Below are 26,661 nucleotides of genomic sequence, written 5' to 3'. Positions count from 1 at the left end.
CACTTGCGATTCCCAGTTTGATTGACAAGTATGAATGCTCCATATCTGGTGCAATCATGTTTCACTTGGCTGGCCCTGGCCTGGTTGGAAGAGGTGTGCCAAAGTGCAGTTAGGTTGGGCTTTGGCGTGGTACACTTGTAGTGCGAGTGCAAAGCACACCTTAGAGCAAAACTGAAGATGCAACACCACTTTTAAGGAACTGTTTTAATCTTTTCTATGAACACTTACTGTCATAGTTTATCAAAGATACAAACTCCTCGCTGCATCTTCAGGAAACCTCCTAATACTTATACGATAATCTTTGAGCCTCAAAAGTTGTGGATCTGTTCTGCTAAATATTTTACTGCTGGTCAGTAAACAGTTGCATCATCGACAACGCAAGGGTGGTCTGGCTCAGAATGCAACATGCAGTGTAGGCGGTCAGGGGGGCAACTGCACTTTGGCACGGTTCAAAGCAATTGCACCTAGTGCGAGTACACCCTTCATATAGGTGGAACCTTTAGATAGGTGGAAAATTTGACTAAAAATGCACCGTGAAACTTAAACACTGAAATATTCCTGATACCCAGTTTGATTGACCTAAGACTGTTTTTATTAACTGTTTAGACACATCTTAAAAACAACAATAGCAAAGAGGAGACAATAAAGCAAAGAAAACGTTTCCAACTTTATTCACTAACACACTAAGTGCTCCCATTACAGAGTAAAATCATGTGTTTTAGACTGTAATGTCTTTTTTTGGAGTTTAACAAAGTAGAAAGAATACAGAGGTTATGTTCTACAAGGTGTACACCAGAATTCTGCCAAAAAAATAAAAATAAAAAAATGAGGGAAAAACAAAACAAAAAGTTATGTGCAAGTTCCTGTACCCACCCCATACAGAAGCCAGAGAGGCAAAGGGAGGTTCCCACTGGGCCAATGGGAGAACAGGAGTTCAGTACGTTGCTCCAAAACCTTGGCCAATAAGAGCGCATTTCAAGTTACATTTAAGGTGACATCAAGCCAAGGCGATGATTTGAAAAATCTATTTAAGCAAACATCATTGACATCTTTTCCATTTGTACTCATTTTTTTTTGGCATCAGTCAATATTTTATTCAGGAAAACAAATCAAGATGGTGCTGCCCACATGAGGACCGGTGTGAGAAAGAGGATTCACAGAAAGGGAGTGATGATAAAATTCACACACTGATGCTGTGCGTTACAAAAACCAGCTTAAATAAGTTACAGCCAAAACTTCACATGCTCCCCATTTCCTGAACATGACCAACCTGACTGAATTAGACCTTAAAGAGCTCGACCGGCAGGGTAAAAGAGGTTATTGATAGATAATACTTGAGCATCAGGTTAAAATAAAACCAATTGATTTGATTTGGGCTCTCCAAGCATACTGATGCACTCCCATCCCCAGTGGGCCGCCCTCTCCCTCCTCTAGTCTGTCCCCTGTCCTACCCATCAGCCCTGTCAGCGGATGGTGTATCTGACATAGGGCACCTCTACGTCTTCTTCTGTGTCGTCATTGCAGCAGAGCTCAAACACTAGTGCTTTGACATGCTTGCCCAGTTTCTTCTTGGACACTTTGGTCACGATCTCAGTCATCCTGTTGAAAGAAATTAAACGTTGAATATTCTTTTATTCTTTTTGCATCACTTCTGCCTATAGCATTACAATTCAGTGCTTTTCTAAGGTTGTGATTGGGTAAAAATAACTCACGGTAGTTCCAGTCTTTCTTTGAGTTTGGCTGCAGGCATGAAGAAAGAGTAGAGCATAGAAACTCCCTGAGAGAGCATCGTGATCTCCAGTTTGTGTTCATTCTGATGGAGGAAAGGGCAAGAACAATGAGTAAACAAGGTAGAGATTGAAAAAAACCTCTTTGCCTTTTAGAAAAATGTATAAAAAAAAATAAATAAATAAAAAATGTCATGCTATTCAATTGAATTATAAACTAATTTAATCTCTACTTTAACTAATTTCCTAATGTTAACTGGGTAAGAAAGGAATGTCACGTTAAGACACTGAGGCCCTGTTTACACGAATATCTTTTAGTTTTAAAACAGCACTTTAGAATAAAAACGACCCACGTACACACTGGTGTTTCATATAAAGTTTCTGAAAAGATCTATCCATACTACACAGCTGAAAACGCACATCACATGACCACACACATACTGGCATGCGGTGATAGAGCTCCAGGAAGTCAGTTCAAAGATCTTCCGCTGGATTTCATCTCACTATAGTTGTTAAATGTGATATAAAACCGTCTTGTCTCTATCAGAAAACTCTTTGGTTTTTTGAATCCATTACTTGTTTTCAGGTAACTTGTTTAGCTGAGCGCGAAGATGATGTAACCACTTACACTGATTCTGCATTTTAACTGATTGCTTGCCTTTATTTCCTATATTGTATCCATTTAGTGTTCATTATACTTTAATAATGGCCATTATTGATTTTTAAAACTGATATACAGCAAGAGACATTTTTCGAAGAAAAGGAAAGGAGGCAGTTATGTTGTAGGCTCTGTTTTGTTATAAAACTGCATACAGTGAAGGTGACTGTTACACGATGCCTCAACGTTTTGTGTAAGTTAAGTTTTTCAAGATGAAAATAGGCAGCTCCTCATATCATGCTTCCCTTTTATTGTTAAGAAAGTGAAACAACATAGCCAGGGTGATGCGAATATTGATATAAAGTAGCCTACACTGTTCCTTTTGAAGATTTGCCCGACGTGTTCGTGAGAGTTTGTTTTCCTAACCAAACCTGCAAAGTCTGAACTTAAGGAACGGGTGCAAGACTGAAGTTTTTGCACTTAATGTTGAGGAAAAAGCCCCAATCAAAAAGCCTTTGTTTTCAGATGTCTCCATTGAGCTGACCTCTGTGTTCCCTCTTACTTGTATTGTTTACTTGGTTATGTCACTTCAGTTTTGATTTGTTGCTGAATAACCAGTCAGATTGCTAACTTCAGCCAATGCTGATTCTACATGCTGAATCAGGCCAACTTGGCGACATGTAGAACACAAAACTAACTAGACAGACAGACGGCTTGGTGTGTCCGGGCCTTAAAATGTAACAAAAAGCAAAAAAATACTTCAATGCAGAGCTTATATACTCAGGTTTTCGGCAGGTTTCAAAGTTAAATTTAAGACTTTTTTAGACTATTATGAATGAAAAGAAATTTGATTTTTTTTTTTTATATGCCAGTTGGAAAAGATTTTCACTTGCCCTATCAAAATATGATTTGAATTTAATACATTTAATCAAACAACAATAATAATTTAATAATAAAAAATATAGGTCAGCTCAGTATCCTCTGCATTAAATAAATGGAGAAACTTTAAACAAATGTTATTGTAAGGAAGGTAATTAAAACATGATGGTAAAAAGAGTTAACAATGTTATTTTTAATAACACATGTTTTTGAGATTGGGATTGTTGGAAAATTAAGAGCTGAAAAAATGAATTAATGAAAATGTGGTGTGCTTATTGTGATTGGCTCAAAGATGTGCATTTAAATCGTTTAAAAAGCAGGTAGTTCTAGTCAGTTTTAATTGCAGTTTGAAAGAAGTGTGCTTCCATCAAAAATGAGCAGAAACCATAGTAACTCTGATCAATAGATGGCACTTCAGAAGCAACCCACCTTCCGCTTTGTGTTGGGCAGTTCAATGCTCCACATAGCGCATTTAAAACCATTTAACATGACAATACATTAATAATTTCTTGTATTACATAATTTCTTATTGTCTAAATTACAGCTAAAAAATATTAAAATGTATATAAAGATATTTAAGAGTTATTTTGTCAGTATGTGACGAAGACCTTTTGTATTTCAGAGACAATTACCTTAAAATCTGATCAGAAATGCTGAACTATGTTTAGGAGTTTATAAAAAAACTGCAAGCTTACGGAGAAAGTACAGTATACAAAACACATTTACTGAAAAATCTGAAAATGTTTTCAGTATTATGGATTTCTTTTGCTTAAAACCTTTCACTCTAGACATGACTGTTGGAAAGTTACATTAGTAATAATGTTTATTTACGTTTATATAGCACCTTTCTGCAAACTAAAAGCTGCTTCACAATAGAAGGTAAAAAAATTTTTTGTCATACTTCAAAACTTACTTCATGTTTTTTTTTAAACATTGTTTATAGCCCCAAATTATCCATAGGTTACTCAAATAAAATAATCAAAATATCCATGTCAAGTTTCTTTAAACATTTTAGAAATGATCATGAAATGTTACCTTGAAATAATCCAGGAACTGCCGGAGTGTCATTTCCTCTCCATTAGGCTGAATGCCCTTCACCTCAAAACGGTCCCAAAGTGTCCAATCAATCTCGTAGTACTATTCGCAGACAAGAATGTCAAAACAGCTGAGTAATTCAAAGTAACAACAGAACCACTGCAGTAATGAAGAATACTGCTGCTGCAGCTTACCTTGTGCTTGGGGGCAGCTATAGGCTCGGAGAAGGCAAAGAAAGGCAGAGCAAGGTTCATGAAGCCATTTTTGTAGGACTCGAGCTTCTTGTGCCCCTGAACGATCTTCAGCAACTCCAGACACACCAGACCTACAACAGCGGCTGTTGTTGTGGCAATGGCTGGAATGATTTTTCCAGCAATGAGTTTGCTCTGAAACATGAAAGAGAAAGGTGAGAATCTTTAAAGATGATACGTAGCTCACAGGACAGCTTTGAAATCGCTGGCCTGCTAACCTTGTGTCTGTCTGCAGGAGGAATGTCATAGTTCTCTGCTCTCAGATTAGATGCCGCTACAATGAAGTCCATGTGGAAGTTTGTGTCATCGTCCTGAGGAATAGAAGTTAATTAATATTTTAACTCCAATTCCAAAGGGCTACTGCCCAGGAAATTGGGGTCAAGTTATAAGTAGTACCTTTTCAAATTCAATAGGACAGAGCTTGAATTGAGAAGATGCTTCTAAAGAAGGCAACAGTGTCTTCAGCTCTTCGAGCCTCGAGTCATCTGAAAACAGGCAGAGAACAGAATATGCAATGCTAGATTGAAAAAGACAACAGCTAAGGGTTTTCAACAGTGCAAAATGTCTTGAATGAAACTCAAATAGGGTGGTACAAGCATAGATTAAACAGAATTAAAATTTTGGTGAACTATACAAGTCAATAAATCGTCCTTGTTATCTGTGTCACAATGCAGTGTACAAACATTTCAGTATCAGTCTAGTAGTAGACCATAACTGGTTATGATGTACTAATGATTTTCTCATCATTTGTCACATTTCTCATCTCGTTGACTGAGTTTGCTGCGGACATTCTTCCACTGACACTACAGTAAATCCCAAGATCCACCATGTCATTGCATAGGCCACACTGTAAAAATGGTTGTCGAGGTTATCAATGAGTGAAGTGCAAGACTGATTGCTGCAAAGAGCCCAGTGACAGCCGGATGTCTGCATTGGTCCTGTAGTCTGAACTCCAGCCCAGTGACCTAGTTGGACTTTGCACTAATGCTCCTCATTCTCAAGCCCAGATGTCCAGACTGCTGTTCTGCCCTTTATGTTTGGCCAGAGGAAAAATGGTCTACCTGGCTTTACATCCGTCTATTAGTGGAGTTTTGGTTATTTGCCATGGTCAACTCTGGCCTGCTTGGATCACTTCAGGTTGTCTTCAGCAGTGACGTTTGTATTAAACAAAACTGAAATAAACTGATGTTTGTATTAAACTAAAGTGATTAATATTTTTAATAGACCTACACTTGCATTACACCACTACTCTCCTGTCAGCCAGATTTGTTGGAATGTTAAACATCTGATAAATTATGGCATTTTATTTTTTTATATCTAATGATAAGCTGCTTTGATACCATCCACATTGTAAAACTCAAGATAGAAATAGAGGAACTGAATTGAATTGAGGACATGATAAACGTAATCAAACCGAATCATACAACCAGTGTAGGTACACACCCACAGTGAGAAGCCCCTTTAACAGTTAGAGCTTCCTGTAAAAGCTTGTGTTTGGATTTCATTGAAACCCTTGCACCCTCTTCTTACCGACTGATGCGTTGGCACTCTGCAGCTCCTGATCAGACACGTGAATCTTGACTCCTGACTTGGGTGTGAACTCAGGCACTTTAATATCCTGCAAAAGCTTGGTCAGAGCTGAGCGGTCATTGCAGGATGGCAGGCCGTATGACAGGGCATACAAGTTAGCTGCTGCCAAAATGTAGTCCATGTGAAGATCCTGGAAACCACACATCAGATATCAGAATCAATCAGTTTTTACCCAGTAAAATTAGACAAATGTTTCTTTCAGTTGTTTAGGGCAAGTACTCACATTGTTAGTGCTGAATTCTAATGGATGAGGACATCTCTTTGGACCTGACCAGAATGGCGCCCCAGAGCTTGTAAGCTAGAACGGAAAAGTGTAAGATATTAAACTGTTTTTAAAGATGACCACATACACATGAAATACATATTTACAAGAAATGATTTTTTTTATTAGCAACTTTCAGGTAAAACTTTAGACTTCTCTTGGGCAATGCATGACATTCTCTTTTTAAATCCTACATTTTTCCTTAAATTAGCTGAAATTTAGATCTGCTTCAACACATTCAATAAATAAATCTCCATCCTTTAACTTGTTTCCTACTGTCTGTATACACTAATGCAATTTAATCTAAAATGCCATGTAAACCATCTAGAAACACTACAGCTTACTTTATGGGTACAAATCGATTTCAGAAACAAATTAAAGTCTGACTTGGATATGACTTAATTTTAGAATAGGCAAAGTAAAACATTTTGCCATCTAATTTTTTTCCTTCAAGAAATTCATTTATTGAGAATTTTTACATTTCTCTGTGTGCATAAATATCTTATTATATATAAATATATCTTATTAAAGTAGTTAAATAAGTTAAAAATAAAAAATTGTCATGTTATAGCATTTCTAAAATTTGAACCTTAAAAATTCAGTACATTCGAAGCTGATCAAATGAGACAGACAGGCCTCACCTGGTCTGGGGGGAAATTGTGCAGCAGCTGACGGATGTTATTGTTATATTGACACTGCCAGTGGTTGCGGGCCCAGGTTACACAGTCATCCCAGTTGCGTGGCCTGTCTGTCACCAGACTCTTGTAAACCGATTCCACCACCTCCAGCGGCTGAGCTCCAGGGAGCTTCAGTGTGCGCTCCATAAACTTTGAGTCTCTGGGGGAAGGATCGGAACATCACATTTTAAAGCGACAACAGCTCCAATTTTACAGGTTTTTTTTTTAGGGTGACATGAGCTTACGTCAGATACTGCAAGGCGTTTTCAGCAGGTTGCTTGAACAGTCCCTCAAACTCATCACGAGCCCACTAAAGAAGAGAAGATTAGATTCATGAAATTACCTGTATAATATTTTATTGTGTATGCTAGGTTGTATGTAGTGCACACTGGGGCCAACTTGAAGCATTCATTTTGTCATACTATTATTTTTAGTGATTCTAATCTGCAATTCTTCTGATCTTACTATTATTTAAGACGGATGGTTGAAAGTGACTGTAAAAACTAATTGTGAACAAAACAATTATAAATGAATATAAATTACACACACACACACACACACACATACATATATATATATATATATATTATAATTATATATGCTGCAAATCCTCATAACAAAAAAAGTTACATTTTGAAATATTCATACACGTTACTTTTCAAATGACCTTCATTTATACACTTTAATTTCAAATTTGACACATTTATCAAATCAATGCAGCTTTCTTCAGCAGAAAACTATTTCAACCAAAAATTAAATAAATATATAAAAAACTAAATAAAATTTAGATTAACATATAATTTAAATCGTGCTTAAAATCTAAAACCCTTAAATATTTAAATAATTAACTATATCATTCAAATATGTGATTTTGATTTATTATTACTTACACTTCCTACCTTTTCATTTATTACAAGTTGGTAATTTAACTTTTGGTTACATTTGTTTCACAGGTGCAGTTGTCATGTCTGCTTATTTTAGTGTCTTTTTAAGAGGTCAACTCACCCTCAAAGAAATAGTGCTCCAAAAAATGAAACATTTACTCACCCTCAAGTCGTTCCAAAACTTTACAATTTTCTTTGTTGAACACTAATGAAGATGCATTAAGGAAACCTGACTTTCCATAGTACAATTTCTTCCAAATACAAATACTATGAAAGTCAACAGTTGCAGGTTTCCACCCTTCTTCATATCTTTTCTTGTGTTCAACAAAAGACAAAAAGTCAAACAGGTTTGGAACAAGTGAAGGGTGAGAAAATGGAAAATGACAGGATTTTAATTTTTGATTGAATGATTCCTTTAAACAATGTCCTGAAGCACAAAAACTGGGCTGGTGAACCTTTCTAGAGAAATCTGGTGACATTGGTGTTAAGTCTGGGTAAGAGTTTATCAAAATTAATTAAGATGTATGACTTGTAATTCACCAGGAAAATAGTTCCAAGTTCATTTATTGCCACATCAGCAACTTGTGATTATTTCATGCCAAGACCAATATAGAAAAACATATTAAATAACTTAATTCAATAAGAGATTATACAAAAAACTAATATACATTTTTATACATTACATTAACTATTTTTATAAACATTACATTAAAAACAATCGACAAATAACTAAATGATCTCCATTAATTAATTCCAGTAATTAGAAATTTTTAATTATTATTTAACCCATGCCAGAAAAAGAATGAATTGGCATCAATGATTTGATCAGAATGACATTGGTTTTATGACACTGGAAAATGAAGAGATCACAGATAGAGTTTTTAGAAGTGATTACTGACAAATTGTAATTGGTAGTCAATCAATCAGAGCAACCCCAGTGTATACTTCAAAAAGACTGCCCATTTGGCAAAAAAAAAAAATTTCTAAATCGAGTTTGGGAATAAGGCTCAAGACAACATTTCAATATTGCTTGTCACCTGTAGGGTGTGTTCGATTGCATTTGGGAAGTTCTTGAGTGTGCAGATAGGAATGGACTTCTCTGGAGGATCCTGGCTGGAGCTGTAGGACTCTGTGATGAAGGGAATGACCACCTGCACGTTTCCTTTGGTGCCAAGAGTACCAGACTCCAGCAATGGCTTACGGTAGTACACACACCTCCGATCCATATACATACCTGGAAGGAGCAAACATGATGTTCAAGCAATGCATTTTCAACTGTGAGCAGCTGCACGATTTCTTAAAACTCTTACTTACGGGCATCTACATTGTCAAGAGCATTTGCCACTCCATCAAGGCATTCAAAAAAGTCATCATCATAGACCTTCTCCGTGTCCGGTCCCACACGGTTCTGGTGACCAGTGATACGGACTGACGGGTTCATCTGCTTCACTGCCGCAGCAGCAGTCTCACTCTTCATCTTCTGCTCGATAAAAGAAGAACAAAGCCATCAGCGATGTTATACAAAAGTAAGGCATTATAATCCTGTTTTTTCTCAAAATTCCTTCCTCAGTGTTAGAATGGGTCAGTCAATCGTACCGTGACATCCCAGGGTCTGAAGAGGAACTGTCGATTGAGATTGGACTTCTCAATGGTGTCCATGTCAGTGACTATGACCTCTCCTTCACCACTGGCCAAGCCCATCATAGCAAAGTTCTTCAGCAGCTCACAGCCAATGGCTCCAGCACCAACCTGAACACAGAAAGGGTCACTAAGGTGAACGCAACACATGCTAAAGCAGAGGTTTTTGTTCTTTTTTGTGTAAATGATACAACTACCTGTTGCTGAAGCATCAATTTCCTCTGCTTTAATATTTTAGTCTTAATTTGTCTAATTTTATATTTATTGACTTTTACAAATGGTTTTAATTTTTTATATTAATATTTCAGCTTATTGTCTAGCAAAAAAAAAAATAAAAATAAAGCTTTATTTTCGTAGTTTCAGTTTAACAATTAATTGTGGACTAAAGGCAAAAATAATCTAGCATGAACTATTTTTTTCAATATTGTTTGATGGTGAAAGATTACAAGTTTCTTTTAATATATAAATTAGGCTTTTACATTTTAAGATGCATCCTGAGGGATCAAGGTAGACTGCCTATATGTAAAAGACAGTATTGTTTCTCCAAAATAATGCATATTGTCAGTTCCAGGCAGGGCTGTGTCTTTTGTCTAACAAATGGCCTAGTGATGCTTTCAAGCAAGGCCCGGAAAACGATTTTGCTTTGAAGATATTGGAAAAATCCTCCTGGTTTGTCTCTTCTTCAAATTTACAACAGCGGCTTAAAATAACTAAAAGCGAGATGAAAAACAAATCTACAATGGTTTGAAAGCAAAACGTGGCTGATGTTATTGTCTGGCATTTTGTTCAGCACAAACCGTTTTGAATGAGCTTTTTTTTAAATGTCCAGTTTTAATTTTAAATATGCTTTATCCTTATCATACGTTATTTTTCTATAGTTTTCATACTTTCATCTGTAATTTTAGTATTTCAATTTAATATTTGCCAAAACATTTCAAATACTTTTTCCATAATATATATTTGTAATTTTTTCTAAGCCATTTAAAATGTAGTTTTTGACTGTATTAGTAAAAATTAAGCACTAAATAATTGAGGAATAAATGCATAAAAAAAGTTTGGATCAGCAAATACTTGCTTGTTTTGTTATAAACTATTCAAAGCTATTTGTTTGGTTCAATGTAACTTCAAGGTGACAAGGCATTGTGCAGTCCCTTATCTGGCATAGAGAAATCATTCAGTTTTGAAAAACAGCCAGTTTTAGATTCTCACCAGAAAATATCTCTGCTTGGCTAACAGCTCCTGCAGCTTGGACCCAAAGACGGCAATCTGGCCGTCATACCGGCAGTTCCTCTGTACAAAACAGATAACTGAATAAATTATTCTGTCTTAAACCCACAATCTTTTGAGCGAGCCATAACAATGCACAAATATTAAACAAATGCTAAAAATATAAAGCACTTACAGGAGCACACTCTTCCTCTGTAAGAATGACTTCCTCAGGCTCAGGTAAGCACTCCAAAGCATCAAAATACAGCCACTGCATGATGGGCATAAACTTCCCTGTGCAGGCCTGAGCAGATAAACAATAAAGAAGCATGATAGGTGAGGCTAACACATCACAATGCTGCATCTCACAGATCTAAAGTTCAAAGACAATAATGGAAGACCATATTACCTTCATAACCTCCTGGGCAGCAAGCCCACCAATAAAGGCATTGACGGGTGCCAGGTCTCCAGCAGCCACGCAGGCCAGCTTTTTTATGACTGCCTGGTCCAGCTCCTCTTGCTTGGCAGATCCTGTCTGTGCAGCATTCACCTCTTCAGCCAGAGTCATAAGCTCATCCGCATCTGCCTGCAATAGGACAGACAGAGAGAGAAAAATCACTGCTGAGTCACTGAGCCTGATATCCACAGTACAGCATTCACGTAGAATTAAAGCTCAACAGTGCACTTCTTGAAAGTATTAGACTGGGAAGTGGAACACTAAGTGAACAGAGAAATCTGGTCAGCCCAGTATGTTCAGAGTGGAATTAGAGATGGCTAGTTGGGATGGGATTTCCATTACTTGCATTATAGTGAATATACTTAGTTAAAAAAAATTAATAATAAAGAGTAAAGAATGTTTGCTAACAAATGACTGTGGGCCTGTCAACTACTTGTCACTTCACGCATTTTCGGATCGTTGGATTTCGGATACAATTTTTGTTTTTTCACCCTTTATGCTCTCAGATTTAAATTTGGGCAAATAAATGTCTCCACTAGATGAATATACTTTGCTGCATGCAAATATAACTAAATTATGTAGACTAAAGCAGGGGTCTTTAGCCCACAGATCACAATTTAGTAGTGTGTCATGAAAGAGCGCTGTTTTTTCTTTTCTGAATAGACTACACAACAAATAATTTTAAACTACTTATAGCAGAAAACACTGTGAACTGTAAAACATTTAGGGCAACACTCACAATCAAGAATTGATAAACTCAAACCTTGATTTGCAAGTCAAATAAAATACACTTCAGAATATAAAAATCACACCCTATTTCAGATGATAAAAAAACAAAACAAATAAAAAACAATTGACACTATAAAGTGACTAATCCAGAAAATACACTAGATGATTAGAAATACTGCTAGACAAAATAAAAGTCTTCACCTGATTCCAGGGCTTTGGCAGACGACTGTGCTTCTTCTCAAATGCATGCAGTGCCTGAAAGCCCACGTGGAGTTGGCCTGGACGATCAAATTTGGCAAAATCAGTCAGCAAGAACTCTGGTTCGGCCATGGAGGAGGACAGGGATTTCTGGTGAAGAAAGAAGTGCGTTTAAAATCCAGCAGGGGATTTAATTTATTATCAACAATCTCAGCCAGGGAATCAACTTACAAAGGCAATCTTCTTGGGCATCTTCACTTGTGTGACAATACCACCTCTCACATAGTCAGAGAATGAGCTGGTGTCACAGATGCTGAAAGTGTAAGGACCTGAATGCAAAAGACATCAGTCACAAAACACCCCACCAGATGGAAATGTAAACAGTGTATGGTTAACATCACAACTCTTTAAAGAGGCCTCAGATTCTACAGACATTCTTTTCGGTTTTGCATCAGTTTCTCTTTCTTTAGGAGAAGGGTAGAAACTTGATGTGATTGGTTGCTAAAACAATTGACAGGTGTTGCCTCATGCTGATCCAGTTACATATTAAAAAGTAGGCCAGCATAAATGTTAAAAGCTGTCAAACAGTCAGAAGATACCAGCAGCAGCTTAAAAACTTTAAACATGTGAAATGGTTGTCAAATTGCAGGTATACAGACACAGCCTCACAGACTGAAAGAGGAAATTAGTGAATGAGCTAAAGTACTTTCCAAAAGTCCATTCCGTTATCTTGCCAAACATTCTGAAGGCAACGGTTATCAATAGTATCTATCAATATAGTATCTCATCTATGGCCATATTCGAGGATCGAGAGAAAAGATTAAAGAAAAGAAAGAAAAAAAAAAACTATGACATAACTAACAAACTACCCTTTAGTTAAGCATTACATTGTAATGTAATTTAATGTTCATAAAATGGTTATACAATGCTACCAAGAAAATCTAGCTAAACAGGAATACAGCAAACATCTAAAGTGAAGCTATTACTTACTAGTCTGTTAGTACTAGCTAATTACTTCACAAAACAATTAAAAAGTCCACAAATTTTGTTGATTTTCTGGAATAACTACCTATTTAAATAAATGATTGTATTGGCTTAATTCTGAATGCATTGTTCTATGCAAGAAGAAAACATAATACAAGGTTATGAAACAAAGCTCCTAAACTCCATTCATCTTTATTTCTGTGGTGCTTTCACAACGTAGATTGTGTCAAAGCAGCTTAACATAGATGTTCTAGTAAATTAAAACAGTGTCAGTCCAGTTTTTAGAGTTGAAATTCAGTTTAGTCCAGTGTGGTTTAATTTTCACTGCTGAAAATCCACAAAACCTGCTTGCAACTTGTATACAGAAACAGCAGAATACAGCAGGCATCAACAAAATTTAATCCTTTCATCTGTTCTTGTGCTCGTATGTAAAATTACTTGAATTTCAAATTAGCAAGGGCAAAGTGGGCAAAAGATTAGTGTGTTAAGATACTTACTTACAAATCCATTAACTATCCATTTTTTTATTTTTATGCAACCTCTGGGACATAAGGCAGACCTTTCTGTCAAGCACTGTACAATTATTGCTTTTTTTTTTTTTTAGTTAAGCCGACTGGGCTTAGAGTCAAACCGGCTGAGAATTGATCAAACATTTTTTAATTTTTAGCTGACAAGGATTGATCTCAAAGGTTTCTGGGTCTGTACATTTTATTATTTTTTTTAACTTACCCAGTGTCTTGATCTCTACTGGATCACAGCCATTAAGTTCCGTCATGCCCTGCACTTCTGTGAAAGTGACATAGTCTCCGCTCTCAAATCCGTGCCGTGCTTCATCCAGACACGTAACCACACCAGCGCTGTCCTTTATTTATTTATTTTACACATACACAGAGAGAGAGAGAGAGAGAGAGAGAGAGAGAGAGAGAGAGAGAGAGAGAGAGAGAGAGAGAGAGAGAGAGAGAGAGCAAAAAGTTCAATCAGCCAGAAAGTTAACAAATAACTATAACTACTTGATCCTGCATTAAAAAGGCTCAATGGTAGAATCACACAGGCTCTTACTTTTGTGATCATTGAGATCATGGCGCTCAATGGCTGTTCTCCGTTTGTGTCGAATACTATCATTTCCTCCCCAAAATCACAGAACAGTTGCCTATTAAATAACAGAATGTTTATGAAAAAGTTACATGGAGGAAAAAAAAAACCTTAAAAAATGTCATATCTTTTAAATATTCATACCCAAACAGTCCACGTGTGTCTGCCACAATCAACTTGATGCCATTACTGTGGCAAAATTCCCCGATACGTGTCTGTTCATCAAGACTAGAGTTGGTGAGCACAACAACCTGGACAAAAGCATACAAAGACCTATTAGCTAACAGCTTCAAACTTCAGTTCAGCTATAATGCAAAGTTTAATATGCATTTAGAGAAAATAATTTGTAATCCTTATAAGAGATCAAAGTTAAAGTCCAGTGGAGCAATAGCAGCAGTACCTGAAATTTGGTCAGGTATTCATTGGTGAGGGTGCCAGTGTAGGAGGTTACAGGCACATAACTGTTCAGTTCTGCCAGTCGAGGCTGACTGACATCAGCACGGTTCTTCCCAAGATCCTCCTCACGCAGGTAAAACTAGGAACATGAAGCAAACAAAATTGTATTTCTACTACTGTAGATTATTAATGTTTATTCTTACACTTCCAGAAACAATATATGGATTTTTTTTCATTTGTTTATGTAGAGAACAGTACAAAAGTTTGGGTTTGGTAAGATTTTAAAAATTATTTTAGAAAAAGTCTCTTGTGCTCACCAACATTGCCTTTAAAAAAATCTATATATAATAATAATAATAATAATAATAACAGTAATATTTTGAACTGACGTACACGTTTATTCATTCATTTAATTTTTTTTTCATCCCAATTCTACAATGGCAGCATATCTTCACCCGGAATCAGGAGATGCACAAATTCATATTTTTTGTCATTATTACGAATTTTTACGACAAACACGTTTTAATACATTCATAACAGCCTTCAAGTTTTACCATCATGCTTTAAAAAATAAAAATCACAGTAAATTTTAGCATCAATAATGCCTAATATTAACTCCTGTATAGCAGTCCCACAACATTCTGTCACTCGATGACACACGAACAGCCTGTAAGAAATTTCTAGTGGCTGTGAATGACCTTTTATATAATGTTAATGTTGTTTGCGCGTGTTTACATAGATGATTATGGCCACGGTGTAAAAGCACAGTACAGTTACAAGCTAATTGCTACATTATATCATTTTAACATAATATATGCCTTCAATGATATGCTGAAGATAAATACCACAAAAAAAACGCAACTGGTATAACTACAGCAGTCGCCTTCATCAATCTCATATGAAGCAAGAGCTCATGATGACGTGTGCAGGTGTTGTAGTGGTGTCCCATTTCTTAGAGATAAATTTTGAAGCCCTTCCCCTTAACACTCTGTTTCAAGGGCCAAGAGAAAGGGGTAATAAACTGCCAACTTATCCAGCATGTTTTACACAGCGGATGCCCTTCCTCCTGCAACCCAGTACTGGGAAACATCCATACACTCTCACATGCAATGACAAATTCTTTCACAAATTAAACTTTTAAATAATATTTTCCTCTATTGAAATATATTTGTTAAACATTAATTCATGTGATAGCAAAGCCCAACTTTCAGCAGGCATTCATTGTTTTCAGTATCACAGGATCCTTAAAATAATGCATATTTTGTAATTATCTATTAAAAAAAAAACATGTCAATATCAATACTGAAAATAGTGCAGATTAATATTTTTGGTGGAAAAATACATTTTCCTCAATACAAAGAACAGCATTTCATAGCAAAACAATAAAAATCAAACTCAGATTTTTGAATAAACCTTTCAAAATCTGAACCCAAACTATGAATGACGGTGTAATTTAATTGTTGTTTGTAGACTTTTTTTTTTTAAACGTAATTTTAGCCCCTTACTCAACGCACAAAACTATCAGCAAGGGCTGTTTTGCTTTCACACAGTTACAGTTATGACTCATGACCAACCACTGACCTGTGATGAAAGGTCCTTCCACTCGGCCACTCCCTGATCGTGCAGGGTGACGCTTTTGACTCCACCCAGAATGACATTCTTAGCGATCTCTACCCCTAAACCTCGCAGTCCCGAGATAAGAACATTAGAGCTCTGCATACGCTTCATAGCATCATGACCCAGCACGTACCTGAGAAACGTATACTAAATTTAGCTTCTGCTCACATGATCAGGTTTGCTTGCTCAAAAAAACATTATGATACATCAAACTAAAATGCAGGCCAGACTCACAGCTGTCTGGAGTACAGGCCCTCGTCGATCTCAGCATCATTTCCATTCTTAGCCATGCCCTGCAGAGACCAAAACCACAGTTAGCAGACTATAAATAGCCATGCACATAACTTATGAAACTGGCTGCCTTTCAAAAAACACAAGCGCAGTAAAGAATGAAGATAAAATTCTCTAAATATGTTCAAGCCCCAGTGGTGTTCAAAACAAGTATTGACTTGAACATACGTTAGCTGGTGTGTGTGACAGTTCAGTTCTGACAGAGTTAGAGGAGGAGCAATGGGATCCCGTCTTCGTCTCTGATCCTGACACGCGACGCTTCTTGGACAGCGGCGAGCTGGACATCTGGAAAACAAGAAGAAATATATTTTTCGCAGGAAAGTGCGAGTAGTAGTGCCTAAATACTGTTACTTTAACAGCAATTTTCATGAATTTCATCATGCGAGTTGAAAGCGAGTTTACTTCATAACAAAAAGTACAGTCATTAAAAGCAAAATGTCTCTGTACAGTAAAAAAATAATAATGTTCCAGATAAACTTTTACATCTGGCATCAAAATGTGTTTTATTGAATTGTTTCAAGTCTACAAATGTAGAAATTACAGCCAACACATTTATCCGTCTTTCCTTTCCATTCCTAAAACAGGTGTACGTATTGGGCCTGGGACAAAAAACGCTTTCAAGGTTTCCTGCAGTTTGCAAAAGTCAAAGATTTAAAACTGCAAATATTTTCTGTTTTACCATTCCTAAAGTATATCTAAGGTTTTTATAAAGTATTTTTTTAAATGTGTTGTAAAGAAATCTGTGCTTATGAAACAAATGAAGAGAGAAGTCAATGATAATTTTAATTATTTAGCCTGACATGTTTCCAAAATATTATAAATGTTTCTTAAATAAAATAAAATTTTCAATGGGTAAAAGATTTAGTTTTATACCCAGATATTTAAAAAAATAATTAAAACAACTTATTTTAGAGCAGTAATTACAATACCGTGAAGGTTATCATAACGTCAGGAACTTATACTGGCCCATGCCTAGTATGTATGGGGTTTTCAGATCTCTAACAGCTACAAAATTTTGCTGGTAAAAAATAATCTAATTCTGTAAAACATTATGCTTTTTACATTTTATTTCACCTTCAAATCAAACGTCCGATTTCAGAGAGCAAAGTTTAATTCTTATATGGTTAGTGAGCTTCAGCAACATGTCCTATATTGTTTAAGAATTACGGCAGTAGTCAGAGAATAGGTGGCCTGATTGAGCACATTCAACTACAAGTGGACAAGCTTAAAACCTTTCAGAACTTACTTTGCACTGCTATTTATCATTGTCCACTTGAAGCTGGATCAACAAAAGTGCATCTTAACACCAGATGTAAACAGGCCCTTAAATTTGGCAAAACCACAAGTCTGTTTTCAAAAATGAGAATCAAATTAACATCTTATTAGAGGTTTCATATCCTTTTCATCATAATTGTTTTGGCGCCTGGCAAAAGCATATGTTTCTCTCACTAACAAATTAAACCAGTAGCTACATTTCCATCCAAACTATTTTGAATATGGGCATCAAAATAAAAAAAAATCAGCTGCCGGAAACGCCATGATGGCCATCAATTTTGAAAATGCGCATAAAAAATGTATGCACATAACCGAGTAGAATCAATTTTATTTGACAAGAAAAGATTCCAGAAAAAAAAGGTTGTTATTTTGTTAAAAGAGATCATGTGATGGTTAAACGTGTGTGAACGAACAAACCAGCAAGCTGACCACATCGTAAAGCATCTGAAATGCTACTTTGGTCATTCTAAACAACCCTAAGCTTTTCAGTATTAGTGTTATTATGTTATTAATTACCTCCAGAACTTTCAAGAGCATGTGTGCTCTGCATCTCATGCCTTCAAACTCCACCACGTTTTCGTTACGTGCTGACATTGTCTTCTGAGGCGCAAGTCACTTAATAAGGAAAAGATTTACGCAGCAATATTCGTTTTTACTGTTGATATTTGATGCCAGTTAATCAGGAAAGGACTATTTTGTTTTCTTTGACTAGTTGGATAGAAATGCTGCTTTATTCGCACTTCTATGCGATATTCCAGTTTTGCGCACAAATTTAATTTGAAGTTTTGGATGGAAACATGGCACAAGGTGCAAACAAACAACAATAGCAATATACAGATGATTTGAAGAAATAATTAAGCACATGCACAAAAAGAGCTGTGCTAATTGTACATTTATCAGCAAAAATGTTTTCAATCTTGATATGTAGCCAAATTGGTGCAAAAGTACAATTTCAGCATGCGATTTCAAGAAGAGAGCAGAAATGATCATGCTGAATTATGCCCTTATATGCATAAATGGATATTTCAGCACTGGACAGTTCCTTTAAGAGAATCAAATCAATTGTGCCAGCAACGCAGTGGAGCCAGTGTCATTGAGAGGGGCACAGAAAACTCTAATCATCTAATAAAACCAAGGCTAGTTATTATAATAAAACTATTTATATTTCTCAAATAACGGAATTGAAAAATGTTTGTACAATAAAAACTAAAAAGTACATATGAAAGCACCAAACCACATTAAGATCACTTAGGATTTACAACAATAAGCCTTGTCTTCCCACAGCACAAAGAGAGCCTGATTTCTGCCGCAAGATGAAGCTCTCTGGCTATAAATAGCTTTTTAAGCGTTGTGTTTATGGTGAAAGGCTCGTGCAACTACTGGCTCACCCATTCTGCCTTGACAAAAACGCTGATTCATTAAAACAAACCTGCAGTGAATGCCACAAACAAAACCAGTGCTGCGCTTCCACAGACAGACTATGACATCACAGATGATCATTGACTACATTTATAATCACCAGGTTAAAATACAACAGAGTAAACAGGTATGAGGCTGAATTTAGATTTATAGCGTTGATTTAGACATGATGTGGGTGAAATGGATGAGTTTTGTTTCCCTGACAGACTTCGACACAGACCGTAGATTCCAGAAGGACTACAAAATAAAGAGCAGCGCTCGAGCGGAAATTCCGCATAATACAACCGAATTGCTCTTAACAGTACAAATATCACTAAAAAAACAACAACATTCTCATCATTTACTGGGCTTCATGTCTTTCTAAACCAGTTTGACGTCTTCTGTGAAACATTTAAACAATTGAAAACGACAGCAATATGCACTTTCATTCTTTCCACGCAATGACTGAGGCGGTCATTCTGCCTGACAACGGCTTTTTTCTACACACGGAAGAAAGTATGTCAGGTTTAGAACAACAACACGACGTTAAATAAATGACCGAATATTAACAATTGTCCTTTAAATAAAGCGGTTTCTCCTTTAAAATTGCATTATCGCACGAATAAGTGAACTTTAAAACATTTACGCAATCACGCACACCAAGAACAGACTGTGGTGCCCACCCTCTGATTTAGCGAAATGGAGACATGAATAAATCCGTGCGTGACATAAGCAAATACACTTGATTATTTCCTTATGACTAGTGGCTACACCTGCGGATAGTCACTTCCGTATCGACGAGAATATAAAATTTGCAGTATGGTACGTCCAGATGTCAAATAATACGTGAAACAGGTAAAAATCCAAGCAGGTCCCGCTAATCAGATTTGAACAATTTAACCGTCACTTAGCAGGCTAACGTAAAACGAGAGGATTCGTAGACACTAAACGTTAGCTTGCTAGCTTGCTACATGCTTTGTAATAGTTGGTGCAGGCAGTGTATCGAGCTTGAGGCCTAGCTCACTAACGTTAGTCACAAGTTCGCATGCTAACCAGTGAATGAAAGAACTCCGCGCCTGAACTAACACAACGATCTGATTCATGCCGGTCAAACTGCAAGTAATTATACGACTCCATGTGACTATTGCCGGAGAAATACCCGCTAAAAATATGTATTTAACCAGACAGCTGCTTGCGCAGAGTGCAATGGGTTCCCTCTTACCAATAATCCTTCTCAGTCCACTCTCAGTGTCAGCAAACCGCTCCTCGTGTGAAACTAACTTGGATGGTGCGGATTGCGGGTGGGTGAAGATGCGAGGAGAAAACGAACAGCAACAGCACGAACAGCGCTGGGCGAGATGCTGTGAGAAAGCCCCCTTCACTATCCTGCCGAGTCACTGTCGTTCAGTCTGCTGCCTGCTGTATCGCGTTTCTGGTTTTGTTTCAGCGAACGGAACAAAACCAAAATGGCAGCTGAGGCACAAGGGCGGAGCTGTGGGATAAAGAGGAACAGGAAAGGGTGGTACGCAGAGAGTGCTGCAATCCTCTGCGCTCACCCATTGGCTGCCCTGTCTGTGACTTTACGGAAAACCCGCCCACTTTCAAGTAAGCGCACTACATAACTCGAGACTTCAGGGCTCTGTAATTGATATTGAGATGTGCATAAAGAAGTGAACCACGTTATTCATTGTCAAGAGACTGTTTGTATAGAACTGATCAAACCCATTTTGTTTAAGGAGAGTTATAATTAAAATTTGCATCATTTACTCCATGCAAAAACTGCAAGACTGAACTAAAACAGAAGTTACATTGAACTTTTTGTTCACATAAATTTAAAGCTGACCAAAAATGTTTGGTTATAGACCCTCTTCACATTTCTGGGTTTCTCAGAAGCGGAAGTCGTCATAGTTGGGACAACTTGTGCAGTGATTGGGAGAATACAACAAATGATTTTTTTGCAATCTTATTTGCTTAAATAATAAAAGAAAAACAATGGTGTTATAAAAACTTTCAGATATAGGAAAAAATTTAAGACCGATGAGGGGAAAATAACATAAAATTTACTGTCCTGTCCCATAGACACTGCATTAGAAACGCCTCATGCAAGCGGTAATTAGTTTTTTTGTAATTTAAAGCAAAGATGATAAATAATACATACGTCAACATGCTTGTGAAAAGGGTCCATTAACAATCTTAAAACGATTTTGAAACAACAATAAATGACAAGATGGTGATAACATTTTAATGTGAGTAAAGAATCCAATGAGAAGTTTATATATTTTAAGATTTACAGAAAAATACATGAAATGTAATGTTCTGAAAAAAATATATAGTATGAACAGTTTGTAGTTTGAAGCAAAGATGATATAATACATACATAAATACATCTAAATGTTCATATGTTTTAAAAAAAGAAAATTGAAATATTAAAAAAGTATTTAAATAAATATTTATTTATTTAATACTTGAAAAAGTATTCAAGTATTTAGGATGCTGATGACCGTTAAACCCGTCATAACAGTGTTGTGAAAAGGGTCCATTTACATTCTTGGAATGATTTTATTTGGTTTTGGAACAACGATAACGATAAGATGGTGATGACATTTTAATCTGAGTAAAGTATCCATTGAGAAGAGTTTATTCATTTCAAGATTTTACAGAAAGGTTAATGAAATGTTCAGAAAAAAATACATAGAATGAACAGTTTGAGTGGTTTTGCTGAGAAATAAATTCTTTAAGAGTTAATGTCTTTGCCAATCCGCAGAGCTAAGCAGGTATTATGCTATATATATATATATATATATATATATATATATATATATATATATATATATATATATATATATATATATATATATATATATATATACACACACACACACACACACACACACACACATCAGTGCATTTATAATCTGATTGTGGATGGACTTTTTTTTAACACATACTGAAAAACTTGTTTTGTATATTAAGGGTATTGTCATATATGTCTCCCAGTGAGTATCAATGACTACGTTACATGGACATAATCAAATCATTTGCCTTAATCTGAATAAGACAATAATATGATTAGGGTGTTTACATGAGTTGCTTTTTAAATGCTCCTTTCATCCTGTTTTAGATGTTGTAGCACATAATTCGATTAACGTCACAGCGTCACCACCCTGTAAACACTTTATCTAGAGTTTCATGTAATTTCAGGTGTTTCATTTTTAATTTCTCAACTTTACCTGCATTTTGGCACTTTCACTTGGGAACATTTCATGCATGCCCCCTGTGATATACAAGATATTGGGTGCAAGTATGAACTGCCAAAAGTGTTTTTTATTGAAATTTGATACAGCGTGCCGTATGAGGAAAAAAGCCTCTGCATTTCGCAGTGTGTCTGTGGTCCTCCACTGACTTGGCAGGTGCAGAGAATACTGTCAAACAGCTGTGTGTATGTAGACTATCCTGTTTTAAAATGCAGCAAAGTCCTACATGTCGGTAATAGCTTGATTACAGTGTTTACATGTGTGTACTGCACTTCAATAATTCGACTAAAATTGGCATACTCCACAGGTCTTAATTTGAATTAGGTTTAGTTCGATTATGACTTTAGTCAGATTATACTAATCAAAAATCACTGTTTACAAGGTAGACTTTTAATCGGAGTATTGTCTTAATCGCATTAAAATCGGATTACTGGTGTCCATGTAAACATACTTTATCCTTCAGGAAAATACTTATATATTTTTTAAAATAATAAAAAAGTCTAAATTATTCTGCATGCTAATGCAAACTACATTCCAGCCATTTTTAACAGCAACATTTTGGTGATTATTATGGTGTGTTATATGATGCAAAAACCTTTTTGCAATTATAAATAATGAAAATGTGCAGGATAATTTATTAATGGCTGACGCATGATCCAAAAAATGCCTACTTGATAACCTAAACTGTTTTACTAGTCAAGTACCCAAACAGTGAAGAAAATCTTGCATTATTCACTCCATCTTACATAAACAAAGACATGCAACCTGCCTGTTGACAGCTGGCTCTATTAAGTAGGTCACAAATATTTTACCAAGGAGCAGACATAACTGACAAACCACGTGGGCAAAATATTTCACCCACACGGATGGGGATAATAAGAGCACAATATTAAGCCATAAGAAATAACCATAGAATAATACCCTGCAAAATAGCCCGAATACACACATCTCTGCGAAGTTTAAATGCACCTTAATGTAATTATACATTCATAAACTCAAAAGAATATCCCTTATTGTTTTGCAAAGAGCAGTTTACCTCCTCTAAACCCACAACCCATAGGAAACAGTGCCTTTTCAAAGCAATGACCGCTAAAATGAGGGGTTAGGCATGGGCTTTCTTGGAATTGAGAGCAATAAGCGTTGGGGGATGGGGTGGTACTTGTGACAAAGGCCCAAGTGGGCCGCTTATTCTCGCATATGGTGCACATAAGAAGCAAATGTACCTTGTCAGAGTTACCTGTACAGCAGGTACAAATCCTGTCAACAACCCCCAACGCATCGCATCATTCTGCCGCTCGCGCACCTGCACTTGAGAGTCAAAAACCGCGTGAGCCACTTAGCTCGCTGCAAAACACATTCATAAGATGAGTTATAGACAGCAATTGCACGCTTACTATAGAGGCAATCGTGGGATTTTAAAACGCTGGAGTTCGCAGTATAGCAAATCGATGCTAACAATGGAGAGGGTTACATAAACAGGTTGAGTGATCAGTGATCTAACCGGAGAGGCAAAACAATAACCGGGTACCTCACACCCCCACGAGTTGGATTCGGCATTTGATGCATTTTTTCCTAGCGTGAATCTTGAGATAGTTTTAAGACTGGGATTTGTGCAGATATGCGGGCACTCAGATTATCTTGCTATCTATCTAGGCTAGCGTTCTAGGAGTACGTTATGTTAGCTTGCCAAAAACGAAGCTTGTTAGCTTAGCGCAACCTTCGTGCAAATCATGAAGGAAGGATGAAAAATAACCCAAACCATATGACGGGAGAAGTGGCCAACTTTTCCGCAAGGATGAGTTGGTTTCTTTTATCCCCGGCTCGTGATGCGCGCATGGAGCGCATTGTCTCGCGCATGCCGTTAGCTGGCTCTTCCTAAAGTGGCCAGATGATATTTACAGGCAAATTGTTGCGCCTGGCTATCTGACTTGAGCGGTAAAAACTTGACTTTAGCTAACAGTGACACTGTTCTTGTGGACACGTTAGCTAGTTAGCATTAGCTAGGTACATAAGTATGCAGAACTCACCACATCCGATATTACTTGGCCTCTCCACGGTACTGAATACAGAAATACCTCGCGGGCAAAAGATAAACAACAAAAAGGTCAAATCAAACCGTTTCTGTAACTTTATCCCTGGAAGTGGCGGGAGCTCCGTGACTTTCCAGTGTGAGGGGAGGCTGGACGGTTGCCTGACCGGCTATTCCCTGTACCGTTAACAGTTCGGCAAGTATTCTTCAGTTCATGAGCGTAGAACCAACATGTGCAGAGTTTGAGTTGAGACTGTGCCACTATTCAAGATACAGGGGAATAACACAAACGCGTGTATGTATTTGAGAAGTCAGATGCTTTAACGCAATACATTACCGGATGGTAATGTTTTATATATATATTTAGTAGCATGTAATGATGTGTAATGATGAAAACCGTTCACAGAACTTGTCGAAAACGTTATTTCGACACTGATATCCCCTATCGACCTATACAATAGACGCGCCCTAAGCTTGGGTCGCGCTATCCACCATGGGAAAAGTAGTTTTTAGTGTATGAAATGTGCGTCAATTTGCTTTTGGGAAGAACATGGAATTTTATCGTCATCATCAACAACAAAAACAAGTTTCATCATCAACAGCAAGTTTTTAAGGTGAATTTATATGAACGCCTAAGGAAAATTACGTACTGTACAAATTAATTAAAAATGTTCTCAGCGCTTTGCATTCACTTTATAATTTGAAATGACTATCAAATTAATAGGAAAAGTTACACATTCAATTGTTTCAATTTGAATGAGCATCAATAGCAGCAAAACGCACAGCTTTGTCGTTGTGATTCCTTTTCAAAGCTTACAAAAGGATTTCTGGAAATATTAATAGTTCAGAAGAAGCTGACTACTTAAGACAGGGGTGTCCAAACTTTTTGGGCCGAGGGCCAGATGCAAAGAAAACAACGTTGTCGCGGGCCAAATTTTACACACATCACACAGACACGCATATATATATATATATATATATATATATATATATATATATATATATATATATATATATATATATATATATATATATATATATATATATATATATACAGTTGAAGGCAGAATTGTTAGCCCCCGTTTATTTTTTCCCCAATTTCTGTTTAACGGAGAGAAGATTTTTTTCCACACATTTCTAAACATATTAGTTTTAGTAACTCATTTCTAATAACTGATTTATTTTATCTTTGCCATGATGACAGTAAATAATATTTGACTAGATATTTTTAAGACACTTCTATACAGCTTAAAGTGACATTTAAAGGCTTAACTAGGTTAATCAAGTTACAAGTTAAGGTAATTAGGCAAGTTATTTTATTACAATGGTTTGTTCTGAAGACTTAAGGGGCTAATAATTTTGACCTTTATGAAATGGTTCATAAAAAAATTAAAACCGCTTTTATTCTAGCCGAAATACAACAAATAAGTCTTTCTCCAGAAGAAAAAAATATTATCAGACATACTTTGAAAATGTCCTTGCTCTGTTAAACATCATTTGGGAAATATTTAAAAAAGAAGAAATAAATCAAAGAGTGGCTAATAATTCAGACTTCAACTGTGTGTATATAGATAGATAGACAGACAGACAGACATAGATAGATAGATAGATAGATAGATAGATAGATAGATAGATAGATAGATAGATAGATAGATAGATAGATCATAACAAGAACTGCTGCTTAATTGAATGCATGTAATAGCGACACCCGGTGGTTATTTATTGAATTACGTTCATTTTTGTATAGCGGGCCAGATGCTATTGATATTTATAAAAAGCCTCGTGGGCCGCCACAAAACTGATTGCGGGCCGCAGATGGCCCGCGGGCCGTAGTTTGGACACGCCTGACTTAAGAAGAAGGTGTAAATAAATCCAAAACATACAGTACTATAAACACCAAGGTAAATGATACTTGGAAGTCTGTAAACAAAGTTTGACAATACTGGATAGAAAAGACCTGACCCCTGACGTAGAGGACATTGTTTCTTGTAAAAGAAGTTAAGCAGGCCTATTTGTTGCAGCTTTTGACTCTGTATTGAAAAGGTATGTCTTGTTCAGCATAGATGAGCTGACCTACAGTACAGCAAGTGACAGTGCTATAAAACATTCCTTTGCATTATTACCCTGTAAGAATAGTGTTATATCTTAAAAATCCTTAAAGGAATAGTTCACCCAAAAAATTATTTAAATTTAA

The 26,661-nt window shown here is 36.4% G+C and overlaps 1 protein-coding gene across 3 annotated transcripts; it reads right to left on the bottom strand.

Annotated features, from left to right (window-relative positions):
- Positions 1-653: 653 nt before the first annotated feature.
- Positions 654-24,681, bottom strand: uba1 (ubiquitin-like modifier activating enzyme 1). 3 transcript variants are annotated; one of them, NM_213062.1, is given in 26 exon segments: positions 654-1,599; positions 1,713-1,813; positions 4,240-4,341; positions 4,434-4,625; positions 4,709-4,801; positions 4,887-4,975; positions 6,021-6,210; positions 6,304-6,378; positions 6,984-7,179; positions 7,265-7,329; positions 8,941-9,137; positions 9,218-9,383; positions 9,500-9,652; positions 10,751-10,831; positions 10,944-11,051; positions 11,157-11,333; positions 12,135-12,281; positions 12,363-12,460; positions 13,845-13,977; positions 14,175-14,265; positions 14,352-14,458; positions 14,608-14,742; positions 16,185-16,353; positions 16,455-16,513; positions 16,680-16,796; positions 24,555-24,678. In NM_213062.1, coding segments are annotated over 25 exon segments (3,177 nt in total). In that variant the 5' UTR covers positions 24,555-24,678; the 3' UTR covers positions 654-1,463.
- Positions 24,682-26,661: the final 1,980 nt, after the last annotated feature.

This window comes from Danio rerio, chromosome 23, assembly GCF_049306965.1.
Source record: "Danio rerio strain Tuebingen ecotype United States chromosome 23, GRCz12tu, whole genome shotgun sequence".
Classification (NCBI taxonomy): Eukaryota; Metazoa; Chordata; class Actinopteri; order Cypriniformes; family Danionidae; genus Danio; species Danio rerio.
The sequence above is the reverse complement of the archived record's forward strand: the minus strand, read 5'-3'. Positions and strand labels throughout refer to the sequence as shown.

Bases quoted from the DNA above. Each gene is read 5' to 3' on its own strand.
- uba1 (XM_005162052.5), bottom strand. From the start codon at position 16,796: ATGTCCAGCTCGCCGCTGTCCAAGAAGCGTCGCGTGTCAGGATCAGAG. The intron at 14,743-16,184 runs GTCAGTGGTTGG...TCATGTTCCTAG, and splicing joins GGAAGGACCTTTCATCACAG to TTTTACCTGCGTGAGGAGGA. The intron at 14,459-14,607 runs GTACTGCTGCTA...GCTTTTGTCCAG, and splicing joins AATACCTGACCAAATTTCAG to GTTGTTGTGCTCACCAACTC.